We start from the raw sequence: 27,035 nt of genomic DNA on the forward strand, positions 1-27,035 counted from the left end.
AAGGCCGCTAAACCCACCCGCTCGCCTCCCTTGCAATGTAAATTTCCTGCAGCATTTTGTATTCCTGTGTTGCCCTTTTCCGTAGCGAGGACTGATGAATGTTCTCATTGAGAACTGTGCACATGTCTTCAGGGTCCAAACAGATTATGAGGAACAATTTGTTCCCCCCACAGAGTGTGTGGGTACAGTTACAACATTTAAAAGACGTTTGGATAAGTTCATGAATTAGAGGGATTTGGGCCAGGAGCTAGTTTAGTTTGGGAACATGGTCAGCATGGACTGGTTGCACTGAAGTTGCCCTCCACTCTTTCCCTCATTGTTCTTTGCTCAAAACTCCATTGGATTTTCCTTCTCTTGACCCAAATTTTATTATCTAAAAAATCCTCCGCACCCATTCTCTTTATTTCTGCACTCCTTTAGAATTATACTCCATAATTTTCTGTTGCCTTTCCTCATTTCTATATCCAAAACAAATGTTTTCACACTTCTCACCATTAGATTTCTGTCACACATTTTCCAGCCAATGTCTGTCTTATTGAAGTCCATGACCGCACGAGACAGGTGATGATGTAGTGGCAGTGTCAGACCCAGGCTAACGTTCTGGGGGAATGCATTCAAATCCACCATTTAATACAATCATATTTAATCTCATCTCAGCCTTAACTCCACTTTCCTGTCCGCTTTCCATCACCCTTCAACCCATTGCTACTTAAAAAATTGTCTCTTTCCCCAAATTTGCTCAATGTCCTGAGATGATGAGGACTTCTTTTCAGCCCGAGGATGGTTGACATGTGGTGCTCATTACTGCATAAGGCTATAGGGGCTGAATTATTGATAGAGGCGGAGATAGGTGCTTGATTACTGAGGAGATCAAGGGTTATAGGGAGAAGGCATGTCTGTCAGAAACACAGTAATCCATTCGAGTTTTACAGAGGGGTTAGGGATCAGGAGCACAGTAGTAAGCCAGTACTGATTTACTGCTGGTTACTGTGTGCTGTGTGTAGTTTTACTCAGTAGTACAATCCTGTTGAAATGTATAGCTTTTTTTTTGTAGAAACCTCTTATTCCTAGAATCCACTGAGACAGCAGCAGACTGCATGATACTTGAGATATCACCTGCAGAAGAGTACTTCATTTATCCCAACTTCTTTATAACTTCATAACCTTTGTATATCAGACGAGCTGAATACAAGACGCCTCAGTCATGATCTAGTTGCTGAGCTGTGGGTAAAGCGCACCTGGAGTTTGTGTGCAGTTTTAGCTGCCACATCTCTGGAAGTTGTCAGTGATGTTGGAGACAGTGCAAGTCAGATGTTGACTTGGCTCTTGGGGTTAATTTACACTGAGAGATTGCACAAGCTGTCCTTGAATTGTAGCTGCAATTACAATTGCTGTTAGCAGTGCAGTTGTAACCACACTCCCTGTTTTCTCTGCTGGGATGGATTGCTGTGAAAGAGATGCAACCACTGGGTCACTGGCATTGGGTCCTTTGTCATTGCTGCCTCACTCACGTCTGTTCTCTTTCTCTCCTCATGCTGCCACTCCTGCTTGTGGTGTGAACCAGGCTTCTATCAGGCAAAGCTGGATCTATGCAGTTGCGTTTTTCTTTCCTCCATTTTCTGGCTTCGTGGCTATTTCCAGTAATGACAGACATCACAGAATACCAACTGTCTCGAATAAGTTTAAATTACGAATATTGTTGATTGTGTTCAGAGTTAATTCCTTCCATCTTTGATTGATACAGCTGGTTCTAATTCTGAGTATCACTGTCTTGCTGAACCCTGGCTCCTGACCCACAGAAAGCTAGGCTCCAGATCCCGTTCAATTTATGCTCGCGCAGCCTCAGACAGAAGTTGTCTGGCTTGTGTTCCTGATCTGCCCAGTGAGCGATGCTGGGCATTTAAGCTTGGCCACCTCAGCTGGGCAGATTGCTACTTCCCCATTCACCCTCAAGCAAATGGCGACCCTGGGGCTGTTTGAATCTCTGGAACCTCCTCAGGAATGTAGACATGTGGCGGGTGAGGCAAAACTATTTAAAACAACATATATTCCTGACAGGAGCAAAGTATCAAAATGAGGGTGAGATAAATATATAACAGTACAAAGAATAATTGTGGGTGAAGCAGGAAGAGAAGTTAGTGTTGGCCCACCCTGAAATTACACGTTGTGCCTGAACATTGCACTGATTGCCATAATTAACAACACAGGAGGGGCTGGGAAAGGCGTTCATGGGATGTCTCATACAGTGATGTCAAACATGTTGCTAATGTTAGACTCAGATACCTGTATTAAACCAGTATTGTTTTAGCAAACAAACTGACATTGGACCAGTCCCACACGCTCACCATCGCGCCTGTGCTCCCCTCCCAGCTCACACCTCACACGCCCCACACACCCCACCCTTCACCCTCACTCGTGCTCATCTCCCTGCCCACGCTCACCTTCCATCTCATACTCACTCCACTTACACGCACCCTGCTTACATTTACTCCCTGTCCACCCCTCCACTCGCCCTCACCCATCTTGCACCTGCCTACACATCTGCTTGCCCTTGCTGCTGGCTCTCTGCCCGTCCCCCCTGCCATTTCCCTTTTCCCCCTCTTGCCGACCCTCCCCCTCTTGCCCCGGCTGTCCTCCCCCCGCTCGCCCCCGCCGCCCCCGCCGCCCCTCGCCCCCGCCGCCCCTCCCCCCGGCCGCCCCTCCCCCCCTCGCCCCGGCCGCCCCTCCCCCCGGCCGCCCCTCCCCCCGCTCGCCCCGGCCGCCCCTCCCCTGGCCGTCCATCCCCCGCTTGCCATGGCTGCCTCTCCCCTGCTCGACCTTGCCATCTCTGCTCGCCCTCTTCCCCCCCCCCCCCAACCTCGGTCACCCATGCTGCCCCCGCTTGCCCTCGACCCCCCATGCTCTTAATTATGTTGTTCACGCTCATCTTCCTGTTCAAACTCATACTACTCATTCTCAACTCCCTGCTCACACTACCCCCCCTCCCACCACTCATACTTACCGCCCTCTTCACAGTCACCTTCCTGCTCTCCCATTCACTGCTCACACTAACCTCCCACTCACACCCCTTTTTTATACCCGATCCAACCTGACTCATGCACTTCTCACAGTCTCTCCGTGCTGTCCATCCCTACCCCCTCATGTTATCTCTCCTCTCCCCACCACTCTATTTTTGAGATGTTTATGACCCTGAGCCCCCCAACACCATAACTGCCAGGCTGTTCAACTCTGTGAAGGTCTGATGTCCACTGTTGCCCAGTAGAGGAAACGATTTCTCCATTGATCGTAGGTAGAAAAGGAGAATGCCTGTTCACTGTTGGGCTCCCTGTCGGTGGAAGGGTTAATCCAATTCATGGTTTTACTTCTTCTGATTGCATTCAGAACGAATGAGCCAGGAGCATGGCAGAGTATGTTGTAGGAACTGTCCTGTTCACTAACGATTCAAGCTTCACTTGAAACCCACCTTTCTAGGTCTGGTGTGGAAGCAATGCATCTGCTTACGGCTAACAACTCAACCATCATTGCTGTAGAACTAGAGCTAGATGATCAGTGAGAGAATTAAGGGTTACAGGGAGAAGGCAGGGAAATGGGAGTGAGGAATATTAGAGCAGCCAAGATCCTACTGAATGGGCTACCTCTATTTCTTATGGCCTTATGCTATCAGCTCTCCACTCCTCCCCACACTCCTGCAGGAGTGTTTTCAGCTCAAATCCTTTTTGTTTCTGTTCTCCCGTAATTGCCGTGCGCTTTGTGCCTGAGCAACTATGCTGTTCTGGTGGGGTGCAGCTGTCATCGTTTCATTAGCAGTCTGATCTCATTGCACTTTGCTTGAAGAAACTCCACATGTAGCTCTGCCTTCCTCATCGAACAAAGGTTCTGCTTTTCCAGGTGAAAAAGGCACAGCTGGAGAGGAAGACCCTTGACTGGGAGATTGTGGAGCTGACCAACAAGCTGCTGGATTCAAAAACTGCCGTCAACAAGCTGGAGGAGTTAAACGTAAGCCCGGAGGAAAGGGGCAACACCCCATTTCTGTTTTCAGTTTCAAAGGGAACTTAGAGGTGATGATGTAAACTTGACTTTCCAGATTAAAACCAAAACAACATTGTCACTTTCAACTCCAGTGCTGTGCCTTCACTTTCACTGTGGCCAAGTCCCAGAATTCTCTGCCTTCTATCGAATTAGTGAATGTGTACAGGGAAGGCAGTGATGTCGGCAGCCAGTCACTGCTGCCGCTCTGCCCCCAGGGTAAGGAGCCCCCCCACCCCCACCCTGGGGTAAGGAGGCCCCCCCCCCCCCGGCCCGGGGTAAGGAACCCCGCCCTGCCCCAGGATAATGACCCTCCCCCACCCCGGGGTAAGGAGCCCCCCCACCCACGGGTATAGAGCTCATCCCCGCCCCACCCCGGGATAAGGAGCCACCCCTGCCCCAGAGTAAGGAGCCCTCCCCTCCCCTCCCTGACCCAGGGTAATGAGATCCCCCCCCTCCTGCCCCAGGGGTAAGGAGCCAGTGACCCCAATGAACAGTGGGCTGAAAGGCCTGCTTGGATGTGTGTGACCTGGAGAGGAACGTGATGGAAGACATGTTTGTATATTCCTTGAATTCGAAGATGTTGGAGATTGAGAGTTGGGAACTGTTATCTGAGAAGCCTGGTTGATTGATGTGTTCTACAACATGTACAATGACTCTGCAACACTCCCAAACATTCTGATACCAGGTTTACCCGGTGGGATCACAAGCAAGCAGTTGAAATGGCAAAGTCAAACAATTTGTTCGTTAAATTGTAGAATCCTTACAGTGCCGACCAACAGGTTACATGCATGAGTTGTAACTGCCCTCTGAAATGTCTGAGTAAGAGATAAACCACTGTTAGGCCTGTAAACATGACCTGAGTTAGATTTCTTCTGGTTGTTGCATGGGTGCCACACCACCCCCCGACCCCACCCCACCCCTTTAGCAGACTTATTACTACTTCACCAAAACCTTGACTGTATGGAACTTTCTCCTCTCTACAGGAGCGTTACCGCCAGGATTGTAATCTTGCTGTCCAGTTGCTAAAGTGCAACAAATCTCATTTCAGGAACCACAAGTTTGCAGATGTAAGTACAGAGAGAAGCTCCTGCTTGTTCTGAAGGAGTCTGAGCTTTGAGCTGCCTTTCTTTGGCATGATGTGGCTGACATCTAGACACTCGGCTGCTGTGCAACTGGCCAAGATCATAACCTTTGGAATTAAAACTGTCTTGTTATTTGTGAAGGGGCAGCTGTCTTAGACAACCCAACTTGACAACATCTATAGCGCATTTTAAATAACAAAGCTTGAGTAATAACAGCCTGAATTTAAAAGCACAGGCACTGCCGAAATTCTGCAATTAGTGGGGTGTACTGTTCCCAGGGAGAGTGAGAGTGTACTGTTACCGAGGCCCTGTTTGTCACCAAGAGGCTGTCCCTTGCTGGAGCCAGCTTATGAAGCTACCCTAAGGCTCCCATGGTCTGGGGCAGGAGGAGGGCGGGCCCACCCACAGAGAAAGCAGAGGTGAGGCAAGTGCCAAAAGCCAGCCATGGTACTCTGCAACTTGATGCCATTTGTCTTCCTGGTTGATAGGCCATGTAGCCCTCACCCAGCACCTGGAGAGCTTTCAGCCCATGGTCCCTTCATGCCCAAACCCTCATGGCAATTACATGGAAATGAAAATTAAGCTTCTAGTAATCTAAGAATGCCTGAACATTTGACAAATAAGGACACAATCTTTCATATAGGTCATTCGGAGCTTTTAAAACATGCTCAACCAATTAGTCTGTAAGGAAAAGCAACTTCTATTTGGGTACTCACATTAAAGACTCTAAACGTAATCTGCCCCGCATCCAACAGTGAACTCCCAAGTTGCACTGTGCCCTTGAAAGCCAATACTGCTTTCATTTGCCAGCCACATCTGTCAGTCTTTTCCTGGGCTATGTTACTGAATAGTTTGCAGGATTTACCTTGACAATTTCCATCCGAGATTCTTTAAATCGATTTTTTTAATATATGGAAAGCTCATAAAAAGAAACAATGTATTTAATTTTGATTCAGCAGAATAAATACCTGTCTGTTTATTTCAGTCTTCAATGTATTATGTTGTGTCATCCCAGCCTGTGTTTGTGCCATTGCCATCTGCTTCCTGTATGTGGGAACAATGTGGTCTCAGGTTTGATGAGAAAATGAACTGACTAAATTTCCTGTTGATTCTGTTTCATTTGCAGCTTCCCTTTATACTCCAGGAGATGGTCAACAAGCATCTGGAGTCCAGTGAAGAGGTTGAGGAGGGACATGAGCGAAGCTCAGCTCTTGGTTCATCTGATGTGGTACCGACTTCTGTCATTGCCAGAGTTTTAGAGAAACCAGAGCCACTGGTTCTGAACTCGGCCAAGTCCAGCAGTGGTAATCAGCCGTTGGCAGAAGATGTCTTTGTTCATGTGGATATGAGCAGTGACACTAATGGTATGAAGAATTCAGGTAAAGAGGGAGATGGGGTGAAAGCGGAAGGAGTAAAGGCTCAGAACGGTGTGTGCAAGAGGTTGGTTAGCACAGACAGTCCACCAGATGAAACAACTACCTTTGAGAAACTTCACCCATATCCTACTCCACCTCAGAATTTTTTCCCTGGACGTAAAGCTGTCATTGAATTCTCTTCTGATGATAAAGTTAAAATACCAAAGGATAGTCCCTTACCAAACTGTACATATGCTACCAGGCAGGCCATATCACTCAGTCTGGTCCAGGGAGAGGAGGATGGTCTGGAACGCCAGAGGAATCTACCTAGCAGCCCGTTATCAGAGGGAAGGAGGTCAGGACACATAAATAGTGGGCAGTATCAATGTCCAACTTCAGGCACACCCAAAGGCCCTGACAGTGAGCTCAGATCTGCCCAGTCCAGTCCATTCAATAGTCCACCTCAAGTTTCAAGTTCATTTGCCAGCTCAGCAAGTTCTGAAGAGGATCTGCTTGCAAACTGGCAGAGGATGTTTGTCGAAAAGGTAGCCCCTGCTTCTGAAAGGGTGATTGCCCATCGAACATCTTTCAGCAGTGAAATGATCCAAGAGTTTCAGAATAGCCTAGGCAACAAGATTGACTTGGCAGAGAGGCGTCTTGCTTATTCAGATGGAGAGGAATCTGGTCACAGCCAAAGCTGGGCAGTAAGTCAAGATTCCAGCTTGGACACAGACAGCTTAGATTCCAAAGTGCGAAAAGGCAAATTCCTTCTGGATTATGGTAGCGAATTCTGTCTTGAGGAAGAGGAGGAGCTACTGCATGCTGTAGGCAGCAATCGACTGACTCGTCAAGCCAGTCCTTTACACAAACAGATTGAATATGGGGAAGCTGTCTCTGCAAGTGGCTCAATGGAAGAGAGAGAGATACTGCTTCATGGCAACCAGTCTACCGTGCTGGATGAACTGGAAGAGACTGGAAATAAGCCATCAGAGACATCAGCAGGTCGACAACAGAGAAGCCCCAAAAGGATGGGTGTCCATCACTTATTGCGAAAGGATAGTTTAACAAGGGCGCAGGAGCAGGGTACCCTGCTTGACTAAATTCATTCAGATTAGCAACTACAAAATCTATGCTGCTGCAGTGTCAAACTGAGAGTTACAGCAATTCCAAATTGTTGAATGAAAATTCACAAAGTATTCCTGAGAAACTTGCATAAAGGTGAACAAAAATATAGAAATCAGCTACTACTTTTTAGCAGAACCTGGGTTCAAAGGCTATACTTCAGTATTTTCTAAGAAAACTGTTTTGTAATTAATTAAATCATTGCCAAAAGAAATCCAAATTTCTGAGCAGAACTCCTGCCAGACAATGGTCGTTGAATTTTCAGCTTGTGGTGTTTTTAGTTTGGTGTGTGTGTGTGTGTCTGTCTGACTGTGTGCGAATGTCAGTGTGCGCGCGTGCGTGCCACTGTGTGTTTTTGTGTGAGTGTCTATTTGTATGTGTGTGTATCTGTCTGTCTGTGTGTCAGGCAGTAGAAGGGAATGTTTCCTATCTCTCTTGCATGTTGTGAGAGATGTGAGAGTATCTGGATCTTCCACAAGAATTGTTTTGTCAGTGAGGGGCTGTCAGTGCAAACTGATGGCTGTCTGTCAGCTTTCGGAGTTTGGCTGACACTGGCATTACCATTGAGCAACAAGAGCAGACTTCCTGGTTTTCCTTAGATACATTTAGGTGTTTCAGTCTTCACTGTAAAGGACAAAGGATAGAAAGGTCAGCTGTTGCAATGTACCTATACCAGTTCTCAATCTGCAAATCAACGGAATATTTTGGACATTGACTGTGTGGTGTTTTATCTGATGCTAATTATCAAAACTCATTGCTCAGAGATCAGCAGGAGTAGGCTCACAGATGATGACTTTTCACTGATTTGCTCCTCTTTTCTAGGATGGTATGGGGTACCATTGCATTTTTATTTTCTTCCATATAATCTAGGTCGGTCATAGTGAAGGTGAAATGCCTGATGAGGGAATCTGGATGAAAGCTAGTGCTAGTTTCATTAACAGATGATAACTCGTGAAATTGATCTGATGTGTCATTTCTGACATGTTTTTAAAATCTCGCTATTTCAGGAGATTCTCCAGTTTATTGCTGGTTTCCATGTGATCAGTACATAACACAACTAGAAATAATTTTATTTGAATTTAATAAACCTGAAGATGACAGCTGCAAACATTTGAGCAGTCTTATACTGACCAGTTAAGCACAATGAATTGATATTGAGGCAGTCTCTTGTTTAAAGCAGAGATGAACTTCATCCTGAGTCCCGTGAGTAGTATTAGACAGTGAACAAATGCTGCCCACCCCAGCACTGACTCTCCACAAGTTAGTGCCTTCGAAACTTCATGGTGTGCAATTACATTGGCAAGATTTGCAGTGCCAGCAGCCAGCATCACCTACCACTCCTACCATCTCTTGTGGGATGTGGCAACATTTCCCTCCCTCCCATTTCTGGGTCAGGCAGAACATAGCAACTCCCTCACTGGAGTCCTGGACCCTCCCATTCTGAGATTAGTGACTCCCTCCCTGGATCTCTCCCCCTGCCATGACACATCACTCCCTCCCATGGAGCTCCACAAGTAACTGCTTAATTCAGTTGGGAGTTTCTTTTGAGGTATGTTTGATAAGATTATTTTGTGTTTTTGGAAGGCATTTCCCCACTAAATTTGTGAAGCTACTGCTTGAACTGGCCTGGTGTGCTCACCCTTCCAAGTAGAGACTTAAGTTTTTCCTCATCTGTTATATTGTTATTTTTAGTTACTTTTCATTCCTTTAATGCATTGTGAAATTCTCTTGTAGAAGATTGCAAATTTACAAGAGCATTAGGTTTTGTAAATGTATGTAAGATTTCTGATTTGATTAACATTGTAATAACAAAGGTGCAAATTGAATTGGAAAACAGCAAATGCTGAAATTACTTTGGGTTTGATGAAAGATCATCACCAACCTGAGATATTAACTCTAATTCTGTTGACAGATTTTCCTGCAGCATCTTTAAGGCTCTTTCTGTATTGTGTTCTGTATCCAGCATTTGCACTTCTTGCTGAATAAATTAGTGTCCTCCCACTGTATGTTCTGACTTGAGGACCAAACACCACATGTTAGGTACGGTATTTGGAGGCCAGGGCAGGTAGAGTGTCTCCATCAGTGATCAACTTTGTCAAACCCTGAGCCATGGTGTGCTGATCACTTTAACCTATTTGTGTTATCATTGTGAACATGTTTACTTGGAGAATTTGGGAACTTTTGCTATCTATTTTTAACCCTATTCATGTGTAGGGTTGGTTTTGTTGGTATTCTGTATTGACTGATTGAAATGTGGACCTTGTTTATAAAGAGCTAGTATAGACAAAATGGGCTGAATGGCCTTTTCTGTCCTGCAAAATTCCAAAATGACTGAACACCGCTCAGAGATCACAAAAGGAAACAGACGGAGCTGTTTCAAGATCCGCAATAATACTGAATCTGAACAATGTAATGCTGCTCAGTAAAAGGAGGAACCCAAATGCAACACTAATTAGCAATTGTCAGCGAAGCAACACCAATGATAGGCAATTTAGAAATTAATGTGGACTTCAGTTTATTAGAGGAATATAGACAAGTTTGTAACATGTTAATGAGTCTGGTCGAATATTTTAATAGCACAATTTATGTAATTTCCATTGCTTATTTGCTCAACTTTTGCTCAGTCTTTAGTTCTTGTCCCCTCTCTTCCCTTTTTGTTCCAAACCACAAGAGTTTCTTGTCTCGGTTTCACTGGCTCCTTCCTTCTTCAGCACCAACTCTAACCCCCACTGGCACTAATCAAGGCAATCTGCTGGAATACGTTCACCAGTCTTTATTTCAGATTTGATTATCCGAGTGGTGAGACCACTTAGTCCGATCACCTCAATGTACTTGAGGACTATTTTCTGTTCAGTGATCCCTGTCTCACCAGAGCTTTTGTGGCCAATTTTGAAAGTGCTATTTAAAAACTCCATCTGATGCCTGTCAAAAAGCAGCCAATCTGCCTTGAAGCAAAGCAGTTTATTTTATTGCAAATTGCTGGAATGGCTCAACAAGTGTGGCAGCATCTTTGTGGAGGAAAGGCCATGCTGTCAGACTTGCTGAGTTTTTCCCACAGTTTCTGATTTGCAGCATTTACAGTTCTTTCAGTTTTAATGCAGTTTGTTCTGTCATGATCAAAGCTACAGCCATTGCCTGCCGTCTTGAGCTGGTTTTTTTCTCAGTATTTTAAAACAGTCAGTTTGATGTCATCAAAGTTGATGAAAATGTTGTCACCAGCGTGTAGATCTGGCAGACACCTGTCATATACAATTAGTGTGTGTCAAAGCTACAAAAAGTTTCCCAAAACCGAATGAACAGCTATGTCTTTTCTGGATGTAGAGCGGATGAAATCTTCTGGCTGGGGCTTGTTTCCTGGTTACAGCTGAAATTCTGTCTTTCCTGTATAGCTGAATTCTCTTCTCCAGACCTCTCATGTTTATGAAATACTTTAATGACTGTTGAAGCCCTTGTGTGCCCCGATCCGTCACATCTTTGACTGCTTGGGTGGAACACAGGACAGAACTGAGCATCTAGATTCATGATCACCATCTGCTCAGTGCTGTCTGCAATTGTCTGAATGTCTTTTTCAGGACATATTGAGGGAATTGGATGTTGGCTCACAAGGCTCCGATTAAAGATATGGTCCCAATTATACTGAGGCTTCTTGTGGCTAATTGTTCAGTTGTACCATGTTTGAAGTTTCAACTTTACTCTGAAGCCTCTGTCAATTACATGCATTCTGGTAGCATGTTTTGTGGTTTGCCTGCTGTGTATTCCTCCTCATTCTGTCTCATGAAGCTATCTGTACAAGTTTCTACTTACTGGCTGACCCTATGTGAAAACATTGGGGTGACTGGAAATGGCAAGCCTCCTTCAGAAATGGGAGACAGTTTCAAATAAGGAGCTAAGTGATTGCCAGGAATCTGCTGTCACTTATCTCCATGACTGAAATACAAATCACCAGCTGTTCTGTCAGGAAGTTGAATGGCAGTCTATGCTGGGAATTGTATACAGAATGTAACAAATTCAGTAGTTTACCACAAGAAGTTCCTGGCAACAGGTTGTGCTTTTCTTATGGGCTGTGTCTCAACACTTTGCGTTTAATTGATGGTTATAAAGTAGCTTTTGATTTTTTGTGGGACAATCCATAAACCATTTTTTCATGTAAAAGTATTGAGTTTCAGTGTTAATTTGCTGTTGTCATAAATCTAATGATTAAGTTAAAGGCAAAATGTTTGTTTTTAATGCTTGTTCATAACCTTGCCTGTAGTTTAGCATTCAGTTCCATAATTTAACGAATGTATATTTCTGGATTCAGTCTGAGATTAAACTGTGTGGACAAAGTTTGTATTGAATCCAGAATATGGGTTGTTAGATATTTGTCTATCATTTGTAGTGGAGTGAAAATGTTTGTACAAAACTTTGTAAAGAGCTAAATGGGACTTGATGGCTTAGATTAAATATTGCTCCAACAGCTGAGTCAGTCATGTGCAGGAGCTTGGAGTGAGACAGATTTATCCTGAGCAGTTTGCTCATTGATCAACAGGTTGATTCCCAAGTATTTGGGCTGTAACACTGTGTTTAGCTATCTAGGAAGCAAAACACTTCTTCTTTCAAGATCTCTTCACCATTTCCAGGTCTACTTTTCCATGCACAATTGACATAGCTTTAAAAATGAAATTGACCAAGTGACTACTTAATACAAATAGTTTGTGTCTCAAATTCTACATACAATATAGTGTATTCGAGTTTCCCTCAGAAAGTTGGAAGGCTCATTTCCTTCATGTTGACCGAGAATGGTTCTCTCCAAATTATTTTGAAGTGTAATGGTTCATTAACTTCAAAATAGTGTTGATATATTTCATCGTATCTGTAATTGAGGGGACAGATGATCTGTTTGGACATCTACCTTCTTTGTTGAAGGTGGTTCTGTGGAGTTGAGAACCGAACAGGACTTTGTTTTTCAGCATCACTGAAAATGTGAACCAAGTGTTATGATTAACAGTTGTTTATATGTATACCATTCTCAGTTATATGGAGAATGAAATGAACAATTGTAGTACTTCCGAAACATTTCTCAGCTGCTGTTTAAGGACAATCTGAGTTGCCGAATTTCATAGTGATTCATCTCTCTGTACAAGACTGTTAAACTTTTACTAATTTTATTTTCTTGATTTGTAAGACTGAACGGATGTATATTTTAAAGAAAATAAAGTATTTTAAAGTTACGTTTTAGCTGTATCTGACACTTTATTTGCCATTCAGTTTACTTCAGAATTTTACTTTGATTTTTGTGTGTGCATTCTGAAAACGTTAAATATCAAAATGGCAAACTGCTTCTGATGAATGTCCTAATTGTCACAACAATTTGAAATGAGCCCTTATTATAATCAAGTGACAATCCTTCATAAGATTCAGTTGTGACTGTTGCAACTGATTGTTTGCCATCTGTGATTTTTCCTAATCTCCCATACATAGGTTTTTCAGGTTGCGTTTCTTAACCACAGTTTCTCCATGTAATCTAGAAACTTATTGCTGAATAAAATGCTGGCAGATGTCATTCAACTCTGTCTTCCTTTGAAATCTGTAAAATCCCAGGAAAGCTATTTTAATGAATATCACTGCCCTGTTCGGACCCAGGTTTTTATCTGAGAAGCAAAAACAGAAGTTGTTGGAAAAGCTCAGCAGGTCTGGCAGCATCCACAATTCTTTCAATTTTTATTCCTGTCAGAAGTAATGTTCCTGAGATAAATCCTTACACTTATTTTTCTACAAAATTGGTATAAATTACTGTGAGGTATTGCATTTTGGAAGGTCTAGTCCAGATGGAAAATATACAGTAAGTGGCAGAGCCCTTGAGAATACTGATAGGCAGAGGGATCTGGGTGTGCAGATACACAGGCCACTGAAAGGGAAGGTAGTCAAAAGGGCATATGGCATGCTTGCCTTCTTCGGCTGGAGAATTGAGCTTAAAAATTGGCAGATAATCTTGCAGCTTTATAGAACGTTAGTTAGGTTGGATTTGGAATGTTGTGTTCGATTCTTGTTGCTGCACCACCAGAAGGATGTGGTGGCTTTGGAGACGTTACAGAAAAGATTCACCAGGATGTCTGGTATGGAGGGCATTAGCTATGAGAAGAGATTGGAAAAATCTTTGGTTGTTCTCACTGGATCAACGGAGGTTGAGGGGCGACCTGATAGAGGTCTGCAAGATCATGAGGGGTGTGGACAGAGTGGACAGTCAGAAGCTTTTTCCCAGGGTGGAAGAGTCAGTTACCAGGGTCCATAGTTTTAAGGTGTGAGGGGCAAGGTTTAAAGGTGATGTACGATGCAGGTTTTTGAAAAACAGAGTGGTGAGTGCCTGTAACTCACTGCCAGGGGAGGTAGAGAAAGCAGATATGATTCTGACTTTTAAAGGGTGTCTTGACAAATACATGAATAGTATGGGAATAGATGGATACAGTCCCCAGAAGGGTAGGGGGTTTTAGTTGTGATGGGCAGCTGTCACTGTTGTTTGTATGGCCGAAAAGCCTGTTCCTGTGCTGTAATTTGCTTTGTCCTTTGTTGTTCTTGTGTGACAAGGGTAAATTAATCTAAAGTGATTAGAATGAATGATTTTCTTGTCACAATAAAGTTCATATTCTGGTCAGTTTTTGTCTCAAACATGGTTTCAGGGCTTTTGCAAGGTCCCTGCAAGATGTTCCAGTCCTCAAGGAGTCCTAATCTGAGAGCAACAATGATCACACTGATGCCCCAGAAGACCCTAGCTCTGCTGTTGCCACCTTATCAATCGTACAAGGAGTCCAGGCTCTGGACCTGCCCTTACCAGGAGTGCACATGAACATGTTCTGTCTGACTCTTCTCTATTTGTCAGAAGTAAACACCATCATGCTTAAAAGTTCAGTCAATATATTAAACCATGAGTGTTGCTTCTTCACTCTCCCCACCACCAAATTCCTGAAGATGTGCCCGTTCTCCCAAAATATCTGCAGTTGGCCCCCTCAGAATACTCAGAGACATGCTATCCTCAGACCTCCAAAATACCTGGAGATGTGCCCTCACCACCCCAGCCCCATGTCATTTAACTTGGAGTCCTTTTACTCTCCAAGCACACATGAACAGTCACAATTAAGACAAACCAAAGACCGGGTTATACCTGAATGCCAAGAATATAAAAAGAATCTAAACAAGGTGAACAAAATTCCAAAAATCAACAATCCAGATTTTAGGGATATGTTCAATTGTTTCATTGTCAGTTTTTATTTTTAGTGATGAATCTATGCTAGTGTCTGTAAGGTAATGGCTACTGGTGATACTGGGAACTGCAGATGCTGGACAATCCAAGATAAAGTGTGAAGCTGGATGAACACAGCAGGCCCAGCAGCATCTCAGGAGCACAAAAGCTGACGTTTCGGGCCTCAACCCTTCATCAGAGAGGGGGATGGGGAGAGGGTTCTGGAACAAATAGGGAGAGAGGGGGAGGCGGACCAAAGATGGAGTGAAAAGAAAATAGGTGGAGAGTATAGGTGGGGAGGTAGGAGGGGACAGGTCAAGGAGGTGGGATGAGGTTAGTAGGTAGGAAATGGAGGTGCGGCTTGAGGTGGGAGGAAGGGATAGGTGAGAGGAAGAACAGGTTAGGGAAGCAGAGACAGGCTGGGCTGGTAATGGCTACTGTTTGGTTTGATAGTTGTTTGGGTGGACTTGTCAGAATTCCTTCTGTAAAGCTTCCTTGTTTGTCTGCCTTTGTCCCATTTCACTGCTTGGTTACATTGTCACCTGGACACACGCTTTGTGCAGCAGTGAATTGTGTTCATCTTGCTGACTACATTGTCCCCTCCCATCACTGCATTCCTTGTTGGCCCCTTCAGGTGAATGGGTTGCTGTACCATGGGTATTTTTTTGAACTGCAGAGAACAGGCAGCTTGTGCTAGAAAGAATAACTGCTCATACTTTCCTTTGCTCTCTCTGCATGTGTTTCTTTAACTTTTCTGAAATCTGTTTTTGTGGCAGTGGGTTTCTGCATTGATGATCAGGAGCTGAGGAGCTGTTTACATGTGAAGCTGATTGGTTCTCAGCTAACTGAGTTGGTTGGAACTGGAACCACAGTGTTATAGCTGGGGCTAGCTGAAGCAGGATCCTCTAAACATCAGAATCAGGAAACAAGGGCATTGAATGGCTTTTCCAGTTCTTTCCACCTTGACCAATAAACTATTTGCTTCCCTTTTTAACAAAATGTGGAGCTGGATGAACACAGCAGGCTAAGCAGCATCTTAGGAGCACAAAAGCTGACGTTTTGGGTTAGTTTAGTTCAGTTGGCTGAAGATTTGGTTTGCAAGGTAGGGTTATACCAACAACACAGTTTCAATTCCTGTACTGGTTGAGATAATAATTGTTTATTCCTGAAGTCTACCTTTTGTGTCAATTTTAGTCTGAAAGGTAAATTTGGACACCGCATATCTTTAAAAGAAATGTTAACCTTTGGTCTGGCTCAGAGATTAGCGGTCTTGATTTATGATGTGTTACTCCAGTAGGTTAGAGCACCATCTATTACATTTCTATTGAAGAAAATAGTTAACCATGTCAACCTCATTCTTTTTATATTACTCTTTTTGCTAAAGTTTTTGTAAATAGTGTCATTTAATTGAATTTCCACATCATCTTCCTTTTTTTTGTAGATTCTTCCACTTCCTACCTAATTCTGAGTATGAGGCCTAGTCACAGCATAATTGGGAATGAACTAGAATGTTTCTCTTCATTTCCTTTGGTTTCATGGACTGTTTGAACAACTCATGGATGTAATATTTTGGAAACAGCCAAGTCATGACTGTTATGAACGTAATTGGGTGTGTGCTGCCCCTTTAAGACAGTGGGCCGGGTGACCTGGAGGTAGGAGCTAGGGCAGGCAGTCGAAAATCAACTGTGGAGCTGAGAGGACACACAGTAAAGTGTTCCCCATTCCAAGTTTACCCTCCATCTACCTCATGTTCTATTTATGGTTCTAGTCAACCACAAACATAATAGCTGGCAACAAGAGGGGAATCCTGTCCACAAACTGTACAAATGCCCCAGGTTTTTTGTCAGGAGGCAGGATGTTGACTGGAGTGGGGGAAGCCAAGTGCCACGGGTGTAAGCGTGTTGGCCATATTGCCCAAAATTGCCAGGTACAACTTGAGCAAGAGATGGGGGCATCTAAAAGAGACAATTCAGAGGACAAGGCACAAGGTTCATGCCACCAGCCAGGGAGTAGATCAGGAGTCAGATTGGTTTTCAGGAGAAGCAGAAGGCCCCGAGTTTCGATTAAACAAACTGCAGGTATGGGCTGAAGTTGATTGTTTCTGGGTTCTTCCCAAATTAGAAGGGAAGACTGTAAAGATGGAAGTGGATTTGAATCCCACATCAGTTTTTAGATTAAAAGTTAAGGTCACTACCAGAGAAGCCTGTCAAGATGACACTGTGGACATACACAAATTAACTGGGACCACTGAAGGGTGATACTGGTAAATAGTTTAGGTATGGGACCAATGTGCTGAATTGCCTCTGCATGTAGTGAGAGGCAACTACCCTGCATTATTTGGATGCTTCTTGTTCCAGAAATTAAAGTTAAATTGGGACATGATTAATAGGCTGGCAGACTCAAAAAAGAATTGGCAAGCTATTTTGGACAGATATGAAGATGTCTTCAAGAAAGTCCTGGATGTTGTGAAAGGACTAGTAATTAAACTTCAGTTTGAAATGAGAGGCTTGTCCACTAATGTTCATCATTGAGCCCAAAGTGGAAGCGCAACTGGAATGGTTGGTGAACCTGGGAGTGTCGGAACTGGTAACCACCTGTGAATGGGCTGCTCCTGTCATCTCAATCCTAAAAACAGATAGACCGGTGAAGATTTGTGATGACTTTAAGGTCACTGTCAACCCAGCCCTGTATGTGGATCAATACCCTTCCACGCATTGAAAGAAGTTCTCAAAAATGGATTTGTTGTAGGCCTACTTGCAGATGGGGTTGCAAAGGAATCTCAGCCACCACTGACAATAATGCCTGTTCTCCTAGCCTATCACTCCATCTGTAAACTCTTTATGGACTCATCACGGCTTGCTTTCCCCCTATTTTAGTATCATTTATGAATTTTGCTATGTTACAACTGCCCCTGTTTGCAGATCATTTATACAGATTGTGAATAGTTGTAGTCCAAGAACGGAACCCTTCGGCACCCCACTAGTTACAGGTTGCCATCCAGAGAAGGACTCATTTATCCCAATCCTCTGCTTTCTGTCAATCAGCAAATTCTCTATCTAAGCCAATACTGTATCCCAACCCCCTGGGTTCTAGTCTTCTGAGTCAGTCTTTTATGTGGTACCTTGTCAAATGCCTTCCAGAAGTCTAGGTATACCACATCCATCAGATTCCCATTATCCACTTTGCCAGTTACATCCTCAAAGAACTCCAGCCAAGTTTGTCAAGCATAACATGCCCTTCATGAAACCATGCTGACATAACTAGTGTTATCTGGATAGTTTGATTACCGGATCCTCTGAAGAGAAGCAAACAGCAAAGAAAATTACAGCACAGGAACAGGCCCTTCGGCGCTCCAAGCCTGCGACGATTGAGATCCTCTGTCTAAACCGGTCATCTATTTTCTAAGGGTCTGTATCCCTTCGCTCCCTCCATGTACCTGTCCAATATATATCTTAAAAGACACTAAAATGTCTGCGTCTACCACCTCCGCTGGAAATGTGTCCAGGCACCCACCACCCTCTGCTTAAAGAGCTTTCCACGCATATCTCCCTTAAACTTTCCTCCACTCACTTTGAACTCATGACCCCTACTAATTGAGTCCCCCACTCTGGGAAAAAGCTTCTTGCTATCCACCTTGTCTATACCCCTCATGATTTTGTAGACCCCAATCAGGTCCCCCCTCAATCTCCATCTTTCTAATGAAAATAATCTTAATCTACAAAACCTTTCTTCATAGCTAGCACCCTCCATACCAGGCAACATCCTGGTGAACCTCCTCTGCACTCTCTCCAAAGCGTCCACATCCTTTTGGTAATGTGGCAACCAGAACTGTACACGGTACTCCAAATGTGGCCGAACCAAAGTCCTATACAACTGCAACATGGCCTGCCAACTCTTGTACTCAATACCCCGTCTGATGAAGGAAAGCATGCCGTATGCCTTCTTGACCACCCTATTGACCTGCGTTGCCACCTTCAGGGAACAATGGACCTGAACGCCCAGATCTCTCTGTTCATCAATTTTCCCCAGGGCTTTCGAAAAAAGCATTTGAAAAATTTAGAAGAACCCTTAAAAAGATCTTAGGAACGTGGCCCACAAGTAAAAAAGGAGAAATGTTAGATTTTTTAAAAGGCTCCATAGAATGCCTATGCCATGTAATCGATGGTGCGGGACTACACAAGATGCCCAATCAGGTGGAGATTATGTATCTCAACTGAGATTGCTCTTCGGACTTGTAAATTACTATGGCAAGTTCATGTTGTCCACTGGTTGCTGTTTCATGAAAGGCCCATATTACTCTGCTATTACTGGTGCAGTTCCCGTTAATTCTATAAGAATCAAGTTTATTCATTCAGTACGTCACCTACGTGATTTTGGAGATGGAAAGATAAGCTTTGTTGGAGAAGGATTTGATTTTCCTTCAAAGACAGCACAGTCATCCATTTGAGTAAAAACAACTGAGCTAAAGCCAGGCCCTTTGTAATCTGCTTCATTGAATGGTCAGAAAAAGGCCACTTGACGCATTGAGTCCATGCTCTTAATACATTCAATCATAACTTTGTTTACACAGTGCATTATCACATCAAAACCCTCAGTGCTTTACACAATTCATTACATTTTTAGTGCGGTGACTGTTGTGATAGAGACTAAATTAAGTTGTTAAAAATAAATAAACACAAATATAAAGTGGCATTATGTGAGGTGATTGCAGGTGCCCCTCCAGTGCTTTTAGGGTCAGTGTCACACACTGGGTCAAGCTGTAAATGAACAAAAGTTATAGACACATGTTCTCAATCAGTTCCAACAGCAGCACATAAAGACATGAGTGAATGGTAGTGCAGTATGGCCTACGACTGAAGGGATCCAACAACAGGTGTTGTCACATTTCTGTTTCTGCCAGCAATGAATCTTCAAGCTGTGTTGACACAAGGATAGCCTGTGATTCTGGATCTGTAGAGAGACAGAAAGCTGTAGTCAGAGCAAGTAAAGTAGGACTCTAATCAAATTGGCATCCCAGAATTTTAAGTGAAGCCTATTCTTTGTATTTTCCACAACAATATTTATCTGTGTTCTGACACTAAAGGGAGCACTGCCTGCTGCATTGCAGCCTTAGTGTCAGTGCCAGGCTGCCAGCTTAATTAAGCCATACAAGTTTGTTTCAGATGAATAATAAAGTGGCTGTGTCTCCTAACAACCCCCAAAGGTTCACATAGTACATGTGGAACGTCCTGCGCATGCACACTTTGTGAAATGCTTTGCCAGTGAAAAAAGCATGCCTGTGCTCAAATAAGCACAATAAAGACCATAAGATTAAAGAGCAGAATTAGGCCATTCGGCCCATTGAATCTGTTCTGCTATTTAATCATGACTGATATGTTTCTCAAGCCCATTCTCCTGCCTTCACCCTGGAACCCTTGATACCCTTGCTAATCAAGTACCTATCTTTCGCCCTCTTGAACACAAAGATTTGTCCTTCATGGACCTATGCAGCAATGAGTTCCACAGATTAACCATCCTCTGGCTGAAGAAATTCCTCTTAATCTCAGTTCTGAAGGGTCATCTCTTTACTCTGATGCTACATCCTCAGGTCCTACAAGTGGAAACATCTCCATGTCCATTCTATCTAGGCCATTCTGTAAGTTTCAATCAGATCTCCCCACCTCCTTCTAAACTCCATTCAGTAAAGACCCAGAGTCCTCAACCGCTCTGCATGAGACAAGCTCTTCATCCCATGATCACGGTGGCATGGTGGCTCAGTGGTTAGCACTGCAGCCTCATAGCGCCAGGGACCCGGCTTCAATTCCAGCCTCGGGTAACTGTGCGGAGTTTGCACATTCTCCCCGTGTCTGCGTGGGTTTTCTCTGGGTGCTCCGGTTTCCTCCCACAGTCCAAAGATGTGCAGGCTAGGTGGATTGGCCATGCTAAATTGCCCATAGTGTTCAGGGGTGTGTGGGTTATAGGGGGATGGGAGTGGGTGGGATGCTCCAAGGGGCAGTGTGGACCTGTTGGGCCAAAGGGCCTGTTTCCACACTGTAGGGAATCTAATCTAACCTAATCATTCTTTTGAACACCCTCTGGACTCCCTCCAATGCCAGCACATGCTTCCTTGGATATAGGGCCCAAAATTGCTCACAATATTCCAATTATGGTCTGACCAGAGTCTTGTAGGCCCTCAGCAGTACCTCTGTGCTCTTGATTTCTAGCTGTCTGGAAATAATTGCTTGCATTGCATTTGCCTTCCTTACTGCCAATTTAACCTGCATGTTAACATCAAGAGAATCTTGAACTAGGGCTCTGATGTCCCCTTTTGCTTTCAATTTCCAAAGCCTTTCCTCACTTAGAAAATAGTCTACACCCCTCTATATTTTTCTACGAAAATGTACAACCTCACACTTTCACTCATCGTATTCCATTTCCCACGTGGCAACTGCGTCTGCGTTCTTCTGCAGCTTCCCTGCTTCTTCAACGTTACCTATTTTGTGTCATTTGCAAAATTAGCAACAAAGCTCACAGTTTCTCCATTCAGATCATTAATATGTCGTATGAACAGTTGCGGTTTCAACACCGATGCCTGTGGAACTCTATGAATCACCAGCTGCCACATTTACCCTGTCAAGACTCTTCAGGATTCTATACGTTTTACTCAAGTCACTTCTTAATGTTTTGAACTCCAGCAGATACATGTCTGGCCTGTCCAAACAGCCCTCATAAGACAACTTGATCTTTTGTGAAAATAGTATGGCAAACTTTTTCTGAGCTAACGCCAATACCTTTATATCCTTCCTTAGATTAGGTGACCAATATTGTGGACAGTAGTCCAAAGTTGAATGGTCTCCAATAGCTATAGCCATCCTTTTAGGTGACAGTCTATAAATCCAGCCAGTGAAATGTACCACCCATCCCCATCGACTTCCAAGGGAAATATAATGCCACACTGAAACAGATTTTAGGTCTTGTTAAACTTGAGAGGATGCAGAAAAGATTTACAAAGATGTTGTTGGGACTGGAGGGTTTTATGAGTTATGAGGAGAGAAAGAATAGCCTGGGTCTTTTTTCCCTGCCGCATCAGACGTTGAGGGGTGACCTTATAGATGCTTATAAAATCACAAGGGGCATGAATAGAGTGAATAGCCAAAGTCTTCTTTCTAGGATTGGGGAGTCCAAGTCAAGAGGGCATAGCTTTAAGATGAGAGGGAAAAGATATAAAAAGGAATTATTTGGATGTTTATCTGAATAGGAAGGGTTTAGAGGGATATGGGCCAAATGTTGTCAGATGAGACTTGGTCAGATTTGGATATCTGGTTGGTGCAGACGAGCTGGTCCGAAGGGTCTGTTTCTATGCTGTATGACTTCTTGACTCTATGCAGTCTCATCACAGTTCTGTACGGGATATTGACAGGGTAGATGTGGCAGCTGGTGACTCATAGAGTTCCACAGGGGTCATGTTGGAACCACTGTCTTTAACATTTCCCCAATGGTAGATGTTAAGCTACTTGGTGACATTTTTTTGTCTCCGGACCATTTTGAAAATGTTACATTGGAAGTTTTCCAAAGGTCTGGGACATTTCCAGAATCTAAGAATTCCAGGAAGATTACTTCAACTATATTTGTGGCTACTTCTTTGAACATCAAGTCAAGGCAACTTATTACCTTCTAGCCCCATTAGGTTCCCTGGTGCTTCTTCCCAAGCAGTTATTGTGATGTTTCTTACTCCACTTTAACCCCTTGGTTATTTAGTATGAAAGCTGATACAATGTATTTGTTCAACTTCTCTCCCACATCCTGATTCTCCATTATTATTTTCCCAGCTTCGTCTCTAAGACTTTCACTTCAGCCACTATCTTCCCACTTACATAACAAGACAAAAGATAAGGTTGAAATTTTTGCAGCAATCTTCAGCTTGAAGTACTGAGTGGATGATATATCTTGGCCTCCTCCTGTGGTCCCCAGCATCACAGACGACAGTATTCAGCCAATGTGATTCACTCCAAATGATATCAAGGAATGGTACTGGATACTGAAAAACTAAGGATCCTGACAACATTCCAGCAAGAACACTGAAGATTTGTGTTCCAGAACTTGCCACTCCCCGAGCCAAGCTGTTTCAGTGTAACTACAACACTGTTGTCTACACAACAATGTGGAAAATTGACCAGGTATGTCCTGTACACACACAAAAAAAGGGCAAATCCAACCTGGCAGATTACTAGTCCAACAGGCTACTCCATCCTGATTTGGAACTATATCAGTTCCTTTGGTGTCGCTGTGTCAAAATCCTGGGATTCCCCCCCCCTCCGCACCCCCGTAAGGACATTGTGGGTCAATCTACAACATAGGGACTGCAGCATTTCCAGAAGGTAGCTCACCTTCTCAAGGGCAATTGGGACAGACAATAACTGCTAACCAGTCAATGACGCTCACGTTACATGCATGAACAAAAAAGAAGTCTTGTTATAACTGTACAGGGTATTGGTGAGACCATACCTGAACAACTGTGTACAGTTTTGGTGTCTGTCATGAGGAAAAATTGGACTCGAATTGGAGGCAGTTCAAAACAGAATCACTTGTCTGATTATTGGGATGAAGGCCTCGATTGGATAGAGGTTGAGAAATGGTTCCAGTGGGTGGGGAGTCTTAAACTGGAGCATTGTTAGAGAATAAAGAGACACTTAAAACTGAGATGTAAATAAATTTCCTCTCTTAGACGGTAGCGAATATTTGGAATTCTCCAACCCAGACAGTTGAGGAGGCGAGATCACTGAAAACAGTCAAAGATGAGGTTGATAGATTTTTGATAAATCAGGGAATTGGGGGCTATAAAGATCTGGCACCAAACTGGAAGTGAGACTTGTGGAAGGTCAGCTATAATCAATGGAATGGCCAGGCAAAATGGCTTCCTCCTACTGTTATTCATTACCTTCTTATGTTCTGATGATTGTGTAAGTAGAAGAAACGAAGTGAAGAATCAGGAATAGAAACAGATGAAGAAACAGAATAAGCAGTCAGAGGGAGCTGCTGACGAGAGAATAATATTGCTAGGAATATGTAGAAAACCTGCTGAATTGACAGTATTGACCTTAGGGCACTAAAAAAGAATAATTTGTACTTAGTTAGTACCTAACTGCGTCTCTGAGAAACATCCAAAGTGTTTTTCTTTGAGCTAATGCAGTGACTCTAGTGGATTACCATTATCTCCAGTATTCAAGGCAGAATAGTGACATCTTATTACTCATCAGACTCATTCCCACCTGTAATGGACTTAGATTCTGCCTGTTACATCTGCTCCTTCTGATGAGAGGAGATGATACGTAATGTATGACAGACAGTCTTTGGCTTATTTTGCCCCACACCCACAATAGCTGACACGTTTAAACACAGTTCCTCACTGCTCTGAGCAATCCAGATTTCCTTCTGTCTTCCTGCATCTTCTTGCCCTTCATTCTCAGTTTCCTCCTCTTCCTCTCCCTCAGAAAGCAGATCAGAGATTTGCTGCTGAAGTTCCAAGCTGATATTATTTTCTGCTAGGATGAGAGTCCGTATCGAGGTGGGATAATTCTCTACCATGTCCAGAAATATCTGACAGGGACAAAACAAATTCAGAATTATTGATCTAGTAGAGAAGATTTGTACTATTTTACAAAATAACATAGCAGTCCAAACTTATCATGAACAATACCCACTACCATGCAGCAATCTCAATGCCTCACTATACCACGGGGCCCTATTGGTTAGAAGGTTTCAACCAGACCCTGAGAAGCACTGGGTATCAGAGTGAATAAAACCAAAAACAAATGAATGCTGGAAATCTGAAGCAAAAACAGAAATTACTGGAGAAACTCAGCCAGCCGGGCAGCATCTGTGGAAAGAAAGCAGAGTGAACATCTTGAATCCAGTGATCCTTCTTCTGAATAGTTCTGAATACCATTATTCCTCACTTAATATCTGAGTTGAATTTCTGAAGTGTGAATTTAAGTCAAACAACCGTGTCTAATCAGCTATAAGATGTGGATTTAGATTCTGTTGGATCTCTACTGGCACAAAAAGAAACATTGAGTTGAAATATCCCATATTGTTAATCTTTATATTTATCAATGTTTTAAATTAACATAAAATGTTTAAATAATGCTTTTTCTAGTTCAAAGAATAACAGCATAGGAGGCAATCATCAGGCTGTCATGCCTGTGCCTCTTGTACCAGGTTTTGGTTCTAGAAGGGTGAATGTTGAAGACTGTATTAGGGTCCTCTTAATTTAGTGATGTCACATGGGCTTGGCAGAACAGAGAAGGACTTTGTAGATTGGTGACCTAAATCCACAGGTCTTCCCTTATGAGACCAGAAAACATAGGAGCAGAAATTAGGACATTTGGCCCATCGAGTCTGCTCCACCAGTCAATCATAGCTGATAAGTTCCTCAACCCCAATCTCCTGCTTTCTCCCTGTAACTGTTGATCCCCTTAATAATGAAGAACCTATCTCAGTCTTAAATGTACTCAATGACCTGGCCTCCACAGCCTTCTGTGGCAGTGAATTCCACAGATTCACCAATCTCTGGGTGAAGACGTTTCTCCTCATCTCCGTTCTAATAGGTTTTTCCTTGGGTCCTCATGTCTCCTATAAATGAAAACATCTTGTCAACATCCACTCTGTCCAGGCCATTCAGTGTTCTGTAAGTTTCAATTAGATCCCTCCTCATCCTTCTAAGCTCCAATGCGTATAGACCCAGAGACCTCAAACGTTCCTCATATGTTAAGCTTTCCATTCCTGGGACAATTCTCCTGAACCTCCTCTGAACCTACTCCAGGGCCAGTACATCCTTCCTGAGATATGGAGCCCAAAGCTGCACACAATACTCCAAATGTGGCCTGATCAGAGCCTTATAAAGAATCAGTAGTACATCCCTGCTTTTATATTCAAGTCCTCTCAAAATAAATGCCAACATTGCGTTTGCCTTCCTGGGTACTGACTCAACCTGTAAGTTTACCTTGAGAGAATCCTGGACTAGAACTCCTAAGTCTCTTTGCACTTTGGACTTCTGAATTTTCTCCCCATTTAGAAAATAGTCCATGCTTTTGTCCTTCTTACCAAAGTGTACGACCTCACACTTTCCCATATTGTACTCCAACTGCCACTTCTTTGTCCACTTTCCTAACCTGTCCAAATCCTGGTGCAAACTCTCCACATCCTCAATACTACCTGTCTGTCTACCCATATTTGTATCGTCTGAAAACTTTGCCAGGGTTCCCACAGTTCCTTCGTTGAGATCATTAATGTATAAAGTGAAAAATTGTGGTCCCAACACTGACCCTTGCAGAACACCACTTGTCACTGGCTGCCAACTGAGAAAGACCTTTTAATTCCACTCTCTGCTTTCTGCCAAACAGCCAATCTTCTCTCCATGTGAGCACCTTGCCTCTAATACCATGGGCCCTTATCTTACTCAACAGCTTCCGGTGCGGCACCTTGTCAAAGGCCTTCTTGAAATCCAGGTAGATAATATCCATTGGCTCTCTTGGTCTAAACAGCTTGTTATTTCCTTAAAGAATTCTAGCAGATTTGTCAGGCATGACCTCACCTTGATGAAACCATACTGACTTTGCCCTATTTTCCCATACACTTCCAAAATCTTACCCACGAGCGAGGTAACGCTAATCGGCCTGTAATTTTCTGTCTTTTGCCTTACTCCCATTTTAAACAGGGATGTCACGTTAGTGATTTTCCAGTCCTCTGGGACCTTCCCTGACTCTAGTGATTCCTGAAAGATCACCACTAATGCTTCCACTATCTCTTCAGCTATCTCCTTTAGAACTCTGGGGTATAGTCCATCTGGTCCAGTTCATTTATCCGCCTTCAGGCCAATCAGTTTTACTAGCACCTTTTTCTTCGTGATGGCCACCATCCTCAGCTCTGCTCCCTGACTCTCTTGAATTTTTGGGAGATTACTCATGTCTTCTACCATGAAGACTGATGCAAAGTAATTATTCAGGCACAGGTGGTGGGGTTGCCTTGTTAATTAAGAATGAAATTAAATCTATGGCACTGAGTGCCATAGGGTCAGAGGATGTGGAGTCTGTGTGGGTGGAGTTGAGGAACCACAAAGGCAAAAAAAACCATAATGGTAGTTATGTACAGACCTCCTAACAATGATCAGGACCAGGGGTGCAAGATGCACCGGGAAATAGATAGGGCATGTCAGAAAGATAAGGTCACTGTGATCGTGGGGGACTTCTATAT

General features: G+C 43.5%; 2 protein-coding genes across 7 annotated transcripts in view; one reads left to right on the forward strand and one right to left on the reverse strand.

Moving 5' to 3' along the window:
- tjap1 (tight junction associated protein 1 (peripheral)) overlaps positions 1–12,798 on the forward strand; it is a 127,634-nt gene extending 114,836 nt beyond the window's left edge. For 3 of the 5 annotated variants that reach the window (XM_059645116.1, XM_059645117.1, XM_048530336.1), the window contains 4 exons: positions 1,565–1,594; positions 3,889–3,996; positions 5,013–5,096; positions 6,238–12,798. In XM_059645116.1, coding sequence (XP_059501099.1) covers positions 1,565–1,594; positions 3,889–3,996; positions 5,013–5,096; positions 6,238–7,566 — 1,551 coding nt within the window. In that variant the 3' untranslated portion in view covers positions 7,567–12,798. The remainder of the gene's footprint in view (positions 1–1,564; positions 1,595–3,888; positions 3,997–5,012; positions 5,097–6,237) is intronic. The other 2 variants (XM_059645118.1, XM_059645119.1) reach the window with 1 other exon arrangement.
- Positions 12,799–19,282: 6,484 nt separating this feature from the next.
- The window catches only part of lrrc73 (leucine rich repeat containing 73), an 80,215-nt gene continuing 72,462 nt past the window's right edge, over positions 19,283–27,035 (reverse strand). For both annotated transcript variants that reach the window (XM_059645121.1, XM_048530572.2), the window contains 2 exons: positions 24,191–24,380; positions 19,283–19,754 (listed from right to left, as the gene is read on the reverse strand). In XM_059645121.1, the coding sequence (XP_059501104.1) occupies positions 19,684–19,754; positions 24,191–24,380 (261 nt within the window). In that variant the 3' untranslated portion in view covers positions 19,283–19,683. The remainder of the gene's footprint in view (positions 19,755–24,190; positions 24,381–27,035) is intronic.

The sequence above is a fragment of the Stegostoma tigrinum genome, chromosome 4 (genome assembly GCF_030684315.1).
Source record: "Stegostoma tigrinum isolate sSteTig4 chromosome 4, sSteTig4.hap1, whole genome shotgun sequence".
Lineage (NCBI taxonomy): Eukaryota > Metazoa > Chordata > Chondrichthyes > Orectolobiformes > Stegostomatidae > Stegostoma > Stegostoma tigrinum.